The sequence below is a fragment of the Phycodurus eques genome, chromosome 16 (genome assembly GCF_024500275.1).
Source record: "Phycodurus eques isolate BA_2022a chromosome 16, UOR_Pequ_1.1, whole genome shotgun sequence".
NCBI lineage: Eukaryota > Metazoa > Chordata > Actinopteri > Syngnathiformes > Syngnathidae > Phycodurus > Phycodurus eques.
The window spans coordinates 5,606,529-5,621,898 of NC_084540.1; the positions used below are offsets into that span (position 1 = coordinate 5,606,529).

General features: G+C 43.2%; 1 protein-coding gene across 7 annotated transcripts in view; it reads right to left on the reverse strand.

Moving 5' to 3' along the window:
* wipi1 (WD repeat domain, phosphoinositide interacting 1) overlaps positions 1-15,370 on the reverse strand; it is a 33,520-nt gene that overhangs the window by 16,805 nt on the left and 1,345 nt on the right. For all 7 annotated transcript variants that reach the window (XR_009770078.1, XR_009770077.1, XM_061700582.1 and 4 more), the window contains exons 2-5: positions 6,194-6,276; positions 2,901-3,067; positions 1,184-1,280; positions 85-182 (exon numbers count right to left, since the gene is read on the reverse strand). Coding sequence is in view for 5 of the 7 variants with exons in the window: in XM_061700582.1 (XP_061556566.1) it covers positions 85-182; positions 1,184-1,280; positions 2,901-3,067; positions 6,194-6,276 (445 nt within the window). In the remaining 2 variants the exon portion in view is untranslated. The remainder of the gene's footprint in view (positions 1-84; positions 183-1,183; positions 1,281-2,900; positions 3,068-6,193; positions 6,277-15,370) is intronic.

The following is a 15,370-nucleotide window of genomic DNA, read 5'->3' on the forward strand; positions in this document are numbered from 1 at the left end:
GGATTTTCGCTATTTGTGGGGGATGGTCCACTGTACTTTCACAAAATAGTATATTTGTTTTCTGCATTCAGATTTTTTTCTTACCATATTGTTGGCATCATAAACTATTATCTCTCCCATTGTGGCGTTGCCAGGGTATGCTAGGTAGGAGTTGGAATGATTGGTAGATAAAGCACAGAGGCCTGAAAAGAGAGGGGATTTTAGTACAAAGCGGCACAAATAAGTGTACATAAGAACATGCTTGTAAAAAGCATGTTTGCAATTTACACAGACAACAACTTTGCCAAAATGATCACTGTTAAACAACCCTTATTTGGATGCCAAGCCAGTACCACACACATACGCGCCAACTGCTTTTTCTCTATGTCTTATCCAAATCCGTTCATAATTCATTAACAATTTGAGTTCCAGGAGTAATGTAACTTCCTGGTCATAGCAAATTTGGCACGTACTATCTTGAGACAAACAACAATAGTCCCGTGTTTTGTATGTCCTCTGTTTAAAAAAGGAAACACTTATGTTCAGTGTTGGAGTCTGAAAGAAGGACACTGTAAAAACAGCATTTCTAGTTTATTTGCATTTCACTGACACACAATTATGTTGTCAATGTTTCTATTTACACAGAGATGCCTTGCAACTACTGCACACATGCACACCAATTGCTAGTCCTCCTGGTATTGAAAGCATATTTTTAATACTCAACTCAGTATATATTTGAAGGTTTCTATATTTTTAGAGGCCACGAGAAAAAGTTTTATAAATTTTAAAGTGCATTAAAATTGTATTATTTTTAATATGTATTATTTTATAAGGACCTGTGACCTGTGGCCACTAAAAAAAATAGAATCCCTCATTTGAGTTATGAGATTCTCCAATTTCCAGAAATCCAATATCAATTTAACAACAGGCTAAAATGCCAAAATTTCATCAGTTGAAAAATGGCTCAGGTCAACTTGAGTAATAACACCTAGGAAGAAACTGTTGACATTTGGCAGTTTTTGATTTTGATGATCCAAAGCACGGAAGAAAACATTTTCATGTAGCTAACTGGTCTAAATGAAATTAATCAATGTTCAGGGATATTATGTTGGTTTTGTCCGTAAGTAAGTTTCAGTGATGGGTACAGTGTTGAAACAATAAGCAGTTTTACTCCATGAACCAGCTTATGTGCCAAAAGTCTTACCTGAAGGGTTGGATGGAATGTTGAGCAGAGTCTTGAGCAGCTTCATGTCTTTGATGTTGTGGATATAAATGGAGTCCACAAGGCACACAGCAAGCCTCTGCATAGGAAAAAGCAAGGTTTACTCTGTGGCTATGCTATCGAAGTGGTATCTTTGTATTCTGGACCTGCATGAAAAAAAAAACAACAACACAGAAAACTGAACCCCATCTATACATTGTATGATAAAAAGAGCATACAAAATAAAGCCACTTTTTAGACAGCGTTTTAAGTAAACAGGACTACATAATATCAATACCTGAGTAATTGGGGCTGCTGGAATGATTAAAAATGAAAACTGAACTAAATCTCAATAATGTGTGATCACCAGACAAATGCTCACTGTATTTTGACAGTATTGGTAGGCTCTATTTAAAGGTTTTATGGGTATTTAGCCCTCCATTGAGTGACTCTCTGACAGGGAGTCAGTATAAAAGTGTCTATTCCATTTTTAAAAAAACACCTTGGTTTTGTCCAGAAAAGGCTCCTATGACAGCTACTTCGGTTTGACGCAGTTTTGTATCCGCTTTGTCCATATTTGGCTAAGACAGCTCCCTTTCCTCTGATTGGTTTCCTCTGTGTCGTACCAACTCTCACTACTTGTAAGAGCACAGGTATGTGGCATATTGACAGTGCTGGCTCTGGGGCACAGAGGTGGCGGAGACCTTCGCTAGTGACGTAGACAGGCCTCTCGGCAGAAAAAAACGTCTGGAGCTTAGGAATGCATGGACGATTTTAATTCATATTTCACATGTTTTTTGATGCACCATAAAGCCAATAGAACATTCCAAATACTGGAAAGGTTGGTTTGGTAAAATATGGGACCTTTAATGATGACGGTAAATAAAGCCACATGTTTAGCTCATTAATACCAATGATCATCTTCAGTGACTGAAATTGTGGAAGCTCTCCTTCCCTAGAATTGAGGGGGAACTGGGAGTTAAACCAGCAGCCACCTAGTTGCTAGACAGGCACTCTAACATATGCTATGTCACCCTGTTTTCCATACAATAAGTTGACCGGCACATGACTCCAATAGAATAGTTTAATAAATTAATTAATTAATTAATTAATTAAAAAGAGCCATGCATTTTTTTTTTTTTCATTTAATTTAGGAACCATCCATCATTCCATTTTCTATCGCTTACCCTCATTAGGGTAACAAGTGAGCTGGAGCCTATCCAGGCTGATTTCAGGGGAAAAGCGAGTATACCCACGACCCACACCAACCAATTTTAGGGCACATATAGACGGACATCCATTCACACTTACTAGTCTTAAAACACGCATATTTTTGGAATGTGAGTGGAATGTGTGTCCGCTGACAACCAAAGGTTTTGTCCTCCAAAAAAACAACATCTGGCCTGGTACCTGGACCGACCTTTGCGAGGCAGCATGGTGCCAAAGAGCATCCAGATGACCAGAAAATACAAAGAAGTTCATGGTCTCAAAACTTTCACGAATGCTTGCTTTTGTAGAGTGGAACTAAACCTGCTGCTGTCTATGGATTTCAATTGCCACTGTGTTTCAATGTAATGTAAGACTGGTATCAGAAAAATAACAAAAATTCTGCATTGCAATGTCAAGTTGTGATTTAACCAGCACACAGCAAGAGAAAACCAGGGAGGTGTGGGATTCAAGCATAACAGCACTTGTTTGGCACGTCTTCAACCAATCTTACATGTCTGTTGAGTTTGACAGCCAGGATGTTGTTGGGGTAGCTGTAGTTGCAGATCTCTGTGCCCTTCTTGAAGTGGTAGATATTCATGAGCTGCGGCGTAGTGGTGCTTACAACAACGACCAGACTGCTAGAGAAGAGACGCTCCACAATGTAGACATTGGAAGTCTCTGCTCGGAGAAAACAGGGACCAGGCATACAGACAACAATGAGGACAACACCTATCTTTATAAAGTAATGCTTACTACAATTGAAAAAACTAATAAGATCCAAAAATGTTATTAATACATCTCATTTACTTAGACATATAATATTCATTATAATGAAGTCTCCAATGAGTAGATATCTTGATGTAAAATTACCATTCATGCATTTAAAAGAATTACGAAGTAGTAGGTTTAGGAAATAGCTACACAGTCAATATGAATGTGCCTCGACTTTCCACCACATCACCCAAATCTGACTAGACTTTGACTGGCTACCATTTAAATTTAGAATACATGACCTGGCAGTCATGGTAGCGGGGGAGAGGTGGGTTTTCATTAGCCTCATGGCTGTGCTCCTGAGGCCGAGCCCCTCGGCCTACATGACTGCTTGGGGTTGGGGCTACCCTCTCATGCCCCGTAGCTGCTCTCTGGGTCCCCTATCTTTCCCTTGTTAGGCACCCCTAGCCGCCCTCCTTTCCACCAAACAAGGGACACCGTCTCGCCCTCGGGCTGGGTGGGGACTGGCTGCATTTTAGGGTGGCCGAGGAGGGGGTTAATTGGTGGCGGGGTGCTTGGGGCAGTGTGTGTGTGTGTGTGTAAGTGTGTGTGTGTTGGGGGTGGGGGTTGTTTGGAGGGGTGGCATTGGGTCCCTGCAGCCTATTCCGGGTGGCGGATTTTTGGGGCGCCTCGGTGGGGTCAGTGGACCGCCCTGAATCCGTCATTGTGTGACCTGTCCACCGGGCCGCTCTTGGGTGGACTCCTGGGCCGGAAAATCCCCAGGCAAGCCGAGAGATGCAGTCTCTCCAGCGTGTCCTGGGTTGTCCCCGAGGTCTCCTCCCACCTCACCAGGGAGGCGTCCAGGAGGCATCCTAAACAGATGCCCGAGCCACCTCATCTTGCTCCTCTGAATGCGGAAGAGCACCGGCTCTAATCTGAGCCCCTCCCGGATGACCAAGCTTCTCACCCCATCTCTAAGGGAGAGCCCAGACACCCTGCGGAAGAACTAATTTCCGTATCACCACCAGGGCGAAAATCACACTGCTCCTCCTGAATCTGAGATTCGACTTCCCAACGGACCCTCCTCTCCAGCACCCCTGAATAGACCTTACAAGGGAGGCTGAGGAGTGTGATCCCCCTGTAGTTGGAACACACACTCCGGTCCCCCTTCTTAAAAAGGGGGACCACCACCCCAGTCTGCCAATCCAGAGGCACTGTCCTCGATGTCCACGCGATGTTGCAGAGACGTGTCAACCAGGACAGTCCCACAACATCCAGAGCCTTTAGGAACTCCGGAAGTTGTTCTCCATTGCCTCACCGAACTCCTCCAATGCCCGTGTTTTTTCCCCGGCGACCACCAAGGCCGCATTCCGCTTGGCCAGCCGGTACCCATCAGCTGCCATAGGAGTCCCACATACCAAAAGGCCCGATAGGACTCCTTCTTGAGCTTGATGGCATCCCTCACCGTTGGTGTCCACCAACGGGTTCGGGGATTGCTGCCACGACAGGCACCGACCACCTTACGGCCACACCTCTGGTCGGCCGCCTCAGTAATGGAGGCGCGAAACATGGTCCACTTAGACTCAACGTCCCCCGTCTCCCCCAGAGTGAAGTTCTGCTGGAGGTGGGAGTTGAAACTCCTTCTGACAGGGGATTCTGCACAGACGTTCCCAGCAGACCCTCACGATACGTTTGGGCCTGCCAGGTCGGACCGGCATCCTCCCCCACCATCCGAGCCAACTCACCACCAGGTGGTGATCGGTTGACAGCTCCGCCACATGTCCGATGACACGACCACAAAGTCGATCATCGAACTGCGACCTAGGGTGTCCTGGTGCCAAGTGCACGTGTGGATAAGGGTGTCCTTATGCTTGAACATGGTGTTCGTTATGGACAATCCGTGATAAGCGCAAAAGTCCAATAACAGAACACCACTCGGGTTCTGATCGGGAGGGCCGTTCCTCCCAATCACGCCCTTCCAGGTCTCACTGTCATTGCCCACGTGAGCATTGAAGTCCCCAAACAGACGGAGTCCCCAGCGGGAGCGCTCTCTAGCACTCCCTCCAAGTACTCCAAAAAGGGTGGGTACTCTGAACTGCTGCTTGGTGGCTATGCACAAACAACAGTCAGGACCCGTTGCCCCACTCAAAGGCGGAGGGAGGCTACCCTCTCATCCACCGGGGTGAACCCGCAACGTACAGGCGCTGAGCCGAGGGGCAATAAGCCTCTCACTGTGGGCAACTCCAGAGTGGAAGAGAGTCCAACGCCTCTCAAGAAGACTGGTACCAGAGCCCAAGCCCTGTGTGGAGGCAAGCCCGACTATATCTGGTCGGGACTTCTCGACCTCACACACCAGCTCGGGCTCCTTCCCTGCCAGAGAGGTGATATTCCACGTCCCCAGGGCCAGCTTTTGTAGCTGGGGATAGGATTGCCAAGGTCCCCACCTCCGGCCACCGCCCAGCTCACATTGCACCCGACCCCTATGGCCCGTCCCACAGGTGGTGAGCCATGGGAAGGGGGCTGTGGCCGAGCCCCATGAGCGCAGGCCCGGCCACCAGGCGCTCACCTTTGAGCCCCACCTCCAGTCCTGGCTCCAGAGGGGAGCCCCAGTGACCCGCGTCCGGGCAAGGGAAAACGTCTTCCTGAATTGTTTTTATCTTCATAGGGGTTTTTGGAGTTGTGCTTTGTCTGGTCCCTCACCTAGGACCTGTTTGCCATGGGTGACCCTGCCAGGGGCATAAAGCCCCAGACAACTTAGCTCCTCGGATCATTGGGACACACAAACCCCTCCACCACGATAAGGTGACAGCCCAAGGAGGGGTTTATATACTGTATATCACAGAATTAGTTGTTCTTAGAGAAACCTAAAGACATTGACTAGCATGTGACATTAGAATATGGGTTGATCTGGGACAGAAGAATTTAAGAAAATTAAGTGTTGATTCTGCCTTTCATGTTGTCACTATTTTTCTGGAAAATGTAAGCATGCATTGTGAAATACCAACATGATTAGCTAGTTATTGAAGAAAAATAAAATCTGTATCAAAGTATCATTTCTCAACTGAGGATAAGAAGTCCAAGACCCATACTAACCACTCTCATGAATGCAGTCCAGTTTATCCACTGTGGTCAGAGAAAACAGCTTGTACCCAGTCTTAGTTCCCAAAGCCAATGACCTGCAAATCACACATGCAAACACACACACACAATTGGCACAATGAAGCAAATCTTGGGGAAAAGACTGAACCCTGTTGTGAAGTTAACCTGATTAAGGTTGAAATTAGGAGCCCAATGATCATGTATCATGTAATGTCAATAATCCAATAAATATGTAAACTTGGCTGAGCTCTAAAACCTTCTGGGGCCCAAGTAATCCCATATTAACTGAAACAAGACCATTGGCAAGTCTCAAATTCAGTTACATGGTAATGAAAGAAGTGCTAGTATTAGAATACACAAGGTGCAGATGTGATACAGTGTAGTGAATATGGCCCGGTTGTCCCTGCAACCCCCCGCCTTACCAACAACAACTTGATAAACTGCATTTTCCCAAGACGCCCCGCTGTGCAAGACCAGAGGACCCCTGGCGTATGTCAGCTGGACCTTAAACTAATTAGCAGTTTCCAGACAAATCTGTGCTCCAGTCATCAAAGACCCCTTTGATGTGCAGAACTGAAGATCGCGACCAAAGGGTTGGGAGAACCTCTCTCCAATAAAACCAAGGCTTCCCAGCCTATGTGGGTCACCGCTAGGCAGTCAGAGCAGTTGCTGCTCCAAGTACCAGATACGCTTCCAGCCAAGCGTGATCGCTCTGAAATTACTAGCAAGTCCCTGGAAAGGCAGGAAGAGAGACGGCCATATTCTCCCAACGAAAGCGTGATGAACAACTTCCCCTTTTATTCTCCCGCCTGTTCTTGTTTATTTTTGTGCATCCCTTTTCTTTCACCTCCATGCCTCTCAAGATGACTGAGACAGACCACGCCAAATACCCATGGATCTATGCTCCTGAGTCGGACACCGCAATCATTGCCAGAATGTACAAAATGAGTGCCTACTGATTTTAGGGTAAAATACCAGCTTCACACAAGTTCCATCTTTGTACTAGCTCAACACGGTATAACCTATTCACGAACATTTTTATTCAAGCCACACACGATGTCCTTCTTCCTTTATGTATGCCAGTTGCTTTCTATTAGCCTTATTGGTAGTGTTTTCTTTTTGTAGTTAGACCCCTCTGTGTGTTTCCCTGTAGATTCCTCGTAGATTTCATGAATTATTCTATAAATTTCACTCCTTGTTGTGTTTTGTGTGTGTTTTTAGTTTAATAATGAAACGTCTGTAATCAAGCACTCGTATTTCCTAATTGTTACAACCTTCAGATTATGAGACTGATTAGAGGTTTTTTCGTCACTTTTCCTAACATTTACACGTATGAAAAAGAGACGTGGTTCCCTTTACAAGACAGCTAGTTTGATTGTGAAGGCTAAAGCGTAAATCAAAGTAGCCCGGATGTGAATGCAGGCGTTCACCTTCGCCGAATTTATTTCTTAAATAAATTCCGTTTTATCCAACACCAGTTTACGCAACAATAGTCAACCAAAGTTGCTTTACATCACTGCATCAAATGGAGCCAATTTTTGCGTAACCATCTGTAACATGGGTACAATTCTCTCTCAATTGCAGGATGTTTGTCGCAGCATAATAATATAATTTGATGTCAGAAAAAGTTTTTCATTGGAATTGGTCTATTTAAGAATATTTTTTTTTTAATTGAACATATATGAACAATTCAACACAAAACTGCTTGCTATAAAATAAAAGAAACAAAACAATGCCAAAACAAAAAATCAAATCAAAGGCAGTAGTAGATTTTGTCCTTCGATACCAATGTGCACTGTTCAATAGGAGTAGGAAGAAATAAAAAACTTGTCCTACCTCTAAACATGAGTACAGATTTAACTTCGATACTGATAATCAAATAGGAAGTTATTTACATTCCCCTCCAAAAGTAATGGAACGGAAAGGTAAATTCCTTTGTTTTTGTTGTATACTGAAGACATTTGGGTTTCAGATCAAAAGATGAATATGAGACAAGAGTTCAGAATTCCAGCTTTTATTTCATGGTATTTACATATACATGTGTTAAGCAAAAGTATTGGAACGTGACTGATAGGTGTTTCTAGTTGCTCAGGGGTTAACTTTTAGATTGATTGCTTAAACATTAGATAGTGCTTATTTTTGGCTTTGGGTTGCACCTGTGAAAACTTCATTTGCTGTTGAGCAAACATGAAGACCAGAGACCTGTCTATGGGAGAAAAGCAAACCATTTTGAAGCTGAGAGAAGAAGAAATATCGATCAGAGATATTGCACAAACATTGAGAAGAGCGAATACAACAAACTACTGCTGTGTACTATGCAACAGACATCGAACAGGTCAGCCAAGGGTATCAAGAGCAGTTGATGACAGAAACATTGTGAGAGCTGTGACGATACACCCAAAGACAACAGTCAGTGACATCACTGCCAACCTCCGCAGGGCAGGGGTGAAGGTATCACAATCCACTGTTCGAAGAAGACTTCGAGAGAAGAAATATACAGGCCAAACCACAAGATGCAAACCACTCATCAGCAAAAAGCAGGTTGGATTTTGCAAAGAATTACAGAGATGAGCCACAAAAGTTTTGGAACACAGTTTTATGGACTAATGAGACCAAGATTAACCTCAACCAATGTCATCACTTTGGCCAAAGTATAGCGATAGAAAGGATCTCCTTATGATCCAAAACACACAAGCTCATCTGTGAAGCATGGTGGAGGTAATGTCATGGCTTGGGCTTGCATGGCTGCTTCTGGAACAGGCTCACTAGTCTTTACTGAGGATGTAACTCATGATGGTAGCAGCAGAATAAGTTCTGAAGTCTACAAAACCATTTTGTCTGGCAAGTTACAAAAAAATGCATCCAAACTAATTGGGAATCAGAAGCTTCGTCATGGAACAAGACAATTCCCCAAAACACACTGCCAACACAACAAATGACTTCAGCAAGGGGGAAAAGTGGAAGGTCTTAGACTGGCCAAGTCAATCACCAGACCTTAATCCAATAGAGCATGCATTTTACCTCCTGAAGAGGAACCTGAAGGGAGAAACCGCCAGAAACAAACAACAACTGAAAGAGGCTGCAGTAAAGGCCTGTAAAAGCATTTCAACAGTCTAGTAAAGTCAGTGGGTCGCAACAAAAACAAAGGAATTGACCTTGCCGTTCCAATACCTTTGGAGGGGACTTACAATATACTGAGGTATTTGAAAATAACAGGTCCATTTAAGGGAACCACAACAGTTAAGCTAACATACCATAGCCAAGCTTCATCATCATCTTCAAAGTTTATTTTATACCTGATTTGTATATTTTTCATTACTCTTGTTTTAAAACAACTTTTTAAACAGACTAAGGGAGCTACTGTATGGCAGTAACGGTGACCCGTAAAGTGTGTATAACGTTAATGAATTCTTATTTTAAACATCCTTAATTTTATGAAACAATAGCTATGGTTTTTGACATCTTGGATTTCACGTTCTCTAAATGAGACTTCCAACATACAACCCCAATTCCAATGAAGTTGGGACGTTGTGTTAAACATAAATAAAAACAGAATACAATGATTTGTAAATCATGTTCAAACTATATTTAATTGAATACACGACAATATTAATGTTCATGTATGTATTTAATGTTAAAACTGATAAACTTTATTGTTTTTAGCAAATAATCATTAACTTTGAATTTTATGGCTACAACATGTTCCCAAAAAGCTGGGACAGGGTCATGTTTACCACTGTGTTACAGCACCTTTTCTTTTAAGAACATTCAATAAACATTAAAGAACTGAGGACACTAATTGTTGAAGCTTTGTAGGTGGAATTCTTTCCCATTCTTGTTTGATGTACAGCTTCAGCTGTTCAACAGTCCCGGGTCTCCGTTGTCGTATTTTACGCTTCATAATGCGCCACACATTTTCAATGGGAGACAGGTCTGGACTGCAGGCAGGCCAGTCTAGTACCCGCACTCTTTTACTACAAAGCCACGCTGTTGGAACACGTGCCGAATGTGGTTGGCATTGTCTTGCTGAAATAAGCAGTGGCGTCCATGAAAAAGACGTTGCTTGGATGGCAGCATATGTTTCTCCAAAACCTGTATGTACCTTTCAGCATTAATGGTGCCTTCACAGATGTGTAAGTTACCCATGCCATTGGCACAGCCCAATACCATCACAGATGCTGGCTTTTGAACTTTGCGTCCATAACAGTTATTTTCCTCTTTGGCCCGGAGGACACGACATCCACAATCCCCGGCCCCGCCTGTATGGAATTTGCATGTTCTCCCCGTGCCTGCGTGGGTTTTCTCCGGGCACTCTGGTTTCCTCCCACATCCCAAAAACATGCATGAATTGGAGACTCTAAATTGCCCGTATGTGTGACAGTGAGTGCGAATGGTTGTTTGTTTGTATGTGCCCTGCGATTGACTGGCAACCAGTTCAGGGTGTACCCCGCCTCCTGCCCAATGACAGCTGGGATAGGCTCTAGCACGCCCGCGACCCTAGTGAGGAGAAGCGGCTCAGAAAATGGATGGATGGATGGATGGATATATATATATATTCGCTAATTTTTACACCTTCAGGGACCCTTTAGTAGCAGACCATCTCACTCCCCCATTTTTTCGAGCCAAAGCATCATTGGCCTTTGTTGGGACTAGGTAGCTATCCACCAAATATCCATCCAGCCACCTGGACCATCCAAAAGTAGCAAGTCAGTAAATAAAACTGTTTCAAAATGAGTCTTTATGTATTTCTGAGCCCACTGCAAATGTTTCTACTGCTGAGATTGGTTAGTGGTGGCTAAAATACAGCTTCATGGTTGACTGCAGCCTGACTACTACTACTACTACTACTACTACTACTACTACTACTACTACTACTACTACTACTACTACTACTACTACTAATAATAATTATTATTATTATTATAATAGGGTGGCACGGTGGTCGACTTGTTAGAGTGTCAGCCTCACAGATCTGAGGACCGGGGTTCAATCCCCGGCCCCGCCTGTGTGGAGTTTGCATGTTCTCCCCGTGCCTGCGTGGGTTTTCGCCAGGCACTCCGGTTTCCTCCCACATCCCAAAAACATGCATTAATTGGAGACTCTGTATTGCCCGTAGGTGTGACTGTGAGAGCGAATGGTTGTTTGTTTGTATGTGCCCTAAGATTGGCTGGCAACCAGTTCAGGGTGTACCCCGCCTCCTGCCCGATGATAGTTGGGATAGGCTCCAGCACGCCCGCGACCCTAGTGAGGAGAAGCGGCTCAGAAAATGGATGGATGGATGGATAATAATAATAACAATAATACACTACTAATGTCAAAAACATAGGGTTGATGATTTGATATTTTGTTGTTTTCAGAATATAACATGTTGCACTGCTTTTGGTACGTGTAGCTGTGATTTATTTTGGTTTAAATTTTGTTTAGTAACGTTGTATTGTGATAAAACTGATAATAGTGATAAAACATGTCGTGATAATCGCGATATAAAATCTTTATACAGTTTCATCTGTAGTTATGTCATGCTCGATCCTTGTAAGTTCATTCATTCATTTTCCGTACCGCTTATCCTCACTAAGGTCGCAGGCGTGCTGGGGCCTCTCCCAGCTGACTCTGGGAGAGAGGCGGGGTACACTTTGAACTGGTCACCAGCCAATTGCAGGGCACATATAAACAAACAACCATTCGCACTCACATTCACACCTATGAGCAATTTAAAGTCCTCAATTAACCTAGCATGCATGTTTTTAGGATGTGGGAGGAAAACAAAGTACCTGGAGAAAACCCACGCAGGCACGGGGAGAACATGCAAATTCCACAATGCGAAGCCAGATTTGAAATAGGGTCCTCAGAACTGTGAGGCAGATGTGCTAACCAGTTGGCTGCCTCCTTGCATGTTATTGTTAATAATACTATTGACCATTGTCTAATACAGTAGAAATAAATATTCTTCTGATCGGGGGGGGCCTCTCCTCCCAATCACGCTCTTCCAGGTCTCAAGGTCATTGCCCACGTGAGCATTGAAGTCCCCCAGCAGAACGATGGAGTCCCCAGCGGAAGTTTGAATGTGATTTGCTTATTTTGAACACAGCCACATCCAGTTCAAAGAGGGTGTGCACGCTTATTGTCAACATCATTTGACATTGTTTATTTTCACTTCCGCTCTCCAAAAGATTTCAAAATATTAAATTGTACAAGTATGATTGTGAGTGCGAATACTTGTTTATACTTGCCCTGCGATTGGCTGGCAACCAGTTCAGGGTGCCCTCAGTTAGCTGGGATAGGCTCGAGCATACATGTGATGCTAGTGAGGATAAGCGGTGTAGAAAATGGATGGATGGATGTTTATAGGTCACATTAATGGTGGAAAATTTTGTGAAATGATTTATCTTGGTCTTATTTTTTATATCACAAAAACCTGGGCTTTGAACAGAGGTATGTAGACTTTTGATATCCACTGTAGGCTCTCACTACCACTGCCTTCAGTGACAGTCCATGTTCTGTCAAACCACTTGATTGACCAGCCTTCTGTTACCTCCCCTGCCAGCAAATTTATGTTTCCATAATATCTGTGGACTCAGCAAACCTAAACATACTGTATTTAACTCATATCAGTTCATTTTTACACATTTGCTTGATTGCTTTACTTCCAGTCATGGCAAGATCTGTACATTCATGTCCTGCCTCATCCTATTTACAGTAAGACTCCTGTAGAAACATTACAAATATTAGACAGAAAGTTGTAGGCACAAAGTAGAAGCAGTATGCTGTTTTTTGTTTTTGTTTTTTGTTTTTTTTATGAAAAATGACTTTATAAAGAACAAAGCTAACTGTGCTTCCATTATCTAAACCGCGAACTCCTTTCAGTCAATTATTCACACCTAACTATTGGCAATTTAGAGCCTTCAACTAACCGGACATTCATGTTTTTGAACTGCGGAAGGAACCCAGGAATGCACTGGGACAACACATCAATTTGCTGCGAGACAGCTGTATTGCCATGTTGCATGATGCAATCTTCCAGTTTAATGACGTGCTGTTCAAGAACCGTTTTCTCTTTTTGTCCATGACGATATGGACTGGATATGAGTATGTTTCACAAGACAGACAGACAGCATGTGTATGCACTGTTTTTTTAAAGCAAAAGGAACCACTGGAGCTCATAGCTGCAGCCAAATGCAAAGGGACTGGAGAGGAAAGCCACTCCTAAAGAGGAGTAATTACTGATTATAGCAGCACTACATATTTTGCCCATTCTTGTTAAAATTGCCTTATTTCTTGATAATTTCAAAACGGGGGGGTGTGCATTCAAGGGAGGCAAGGAAGGCATAGCAAATAAGGAGGAGGACCATAACGAATAACGATACAGCAAAGTTAGGATTGAGTTCATATCTCAATTTCTGAACCACAGTTCGATACACCCTACCATTCAATCGTTTATACAGTGCCGTGAAAGAGTATTTGACCCCTTCTCAAATTACTATTTTTTTTGCATTTTCCCCACGTTCATGTTTAAGATCACCAAACAAATGTAAATATCAAAGATAACCCAAGTAAACATAAAATATTTTTTTTAAACGGTGATTTTATTTATTAAGGGGGGGACGATTCAAACCTACCTGGCCCTGTGTAAAAAAGTAATTGCCAACCATGTTCTATTATAAATTGTGGCTAATCACATTTTTTGGAAAGGTGGGTTCATTTTCACAGACCACACCTAAGCCTGATTACCTACAGACCTGTTCAATCAAGAAATCTGTTCACCTGTCTGACAAAATGAAGCTGGCCAAAAGCTAAAACAAAATACCATGACCCAAAGAAATTCAAGAACAGATGACAAATATAGTAATTTACAGCTATCAGTCTGGAAAGAGTTAGGCCTACAAAGCCGTTTCTAAAGCATTCGAACTCCAGCAAACCACAGTGAGAGCCATTATCCACAAATGGAAAAAACATGGAACAGTGGTGAACCTTCCCAGGAGTGGCTGGCCGACCAAAATTACCCCAAGAGCACAGTGACGACTCATCCAGGAGTAAGGCCAAAACCACTGCTGACCAAAAAGAACATAAAAGCTCCTCTGACTTTTGTAAAAGTAGTTATGACTTGTGGGAGAATATTCTATGGACTGACGAGGCAAAGGTTGTGTCTCGTTGCATCTGGTGTAAATGTAACACAGCATTAGAGAAAAAGAATATCAAACCAACAGTCAAACATGGTGTTGCCAGTGTGATGGTCTGGGGCTGCTTCTTCAGGACCTGGACGAATTATGAATTCTGCCTTGTACCAGAAAATCCTGAACGAGAATGTTCTGCCAGCAGTCCATGACCTAGACCTGAAGCGCATTTGGGTTCTGGAGCAGGACAACGATCCAAAATACAACAGCAAGTTGACATCTGAATGGCTTGTGGGAAAATGAAGGTTTTGGAGTGGCCTAGTTAAAGTCTAGACTTGAATCCAATTGAAATGCTGTGGCATGACCTTAAAAAGGCCGTTCATGCTAGAAAACCTGCTAGTGCTGCAGAATTACAAAAATTCTGCAAGGAAGAGTGGGCCAAAATATCTCTACAGAGGTGTGACTTTGCCAGTTATAGGAAATGCTTGATTTCTTTTGTTGCTGTTGAGGATGAGGCGGCACGGTGGACGACTGGTTAGAGCGTCTGCCTCACATTTCTGAGGACCAGGGTTCAATCCCCGGCCCCGCCTGTGTGGAGTTTGCATGTTCTCCCCGTGCCTGCGTGGGTTTTCTCCGGGCACTCCGGTTTCCTCCCACATCCCAAAAACATGCATGGTAGGTTAATTGACAACTCTAAATTGCCCGTAGGTGTGAATGTGAGTGTGTCCCTGCTAAAGCTACAGCGGTAGAAAATGGACGGCTGGATGAACTATGCAAAAATATAAGAATTTGAGAAGGGGGCCAATACATTTTCACGGCACTGTAATATTTGTAGGAATAATAATAAAAAACAAAATAATATTATAATAGATGACAAGAATAGATATAATATTATATATTAATTTAATCATAACTATACTACAGTTGTAATGATATAGTTTATTAATATAACACAAATTTGTTAGAGTTGACTGCCTGTGTTTTCTTCTGTACCCCACACAAATTAATTCCGGGATGGTGTCACAGCACAGGTTTGTGTATTGTGATTTTTGGTTTCAAT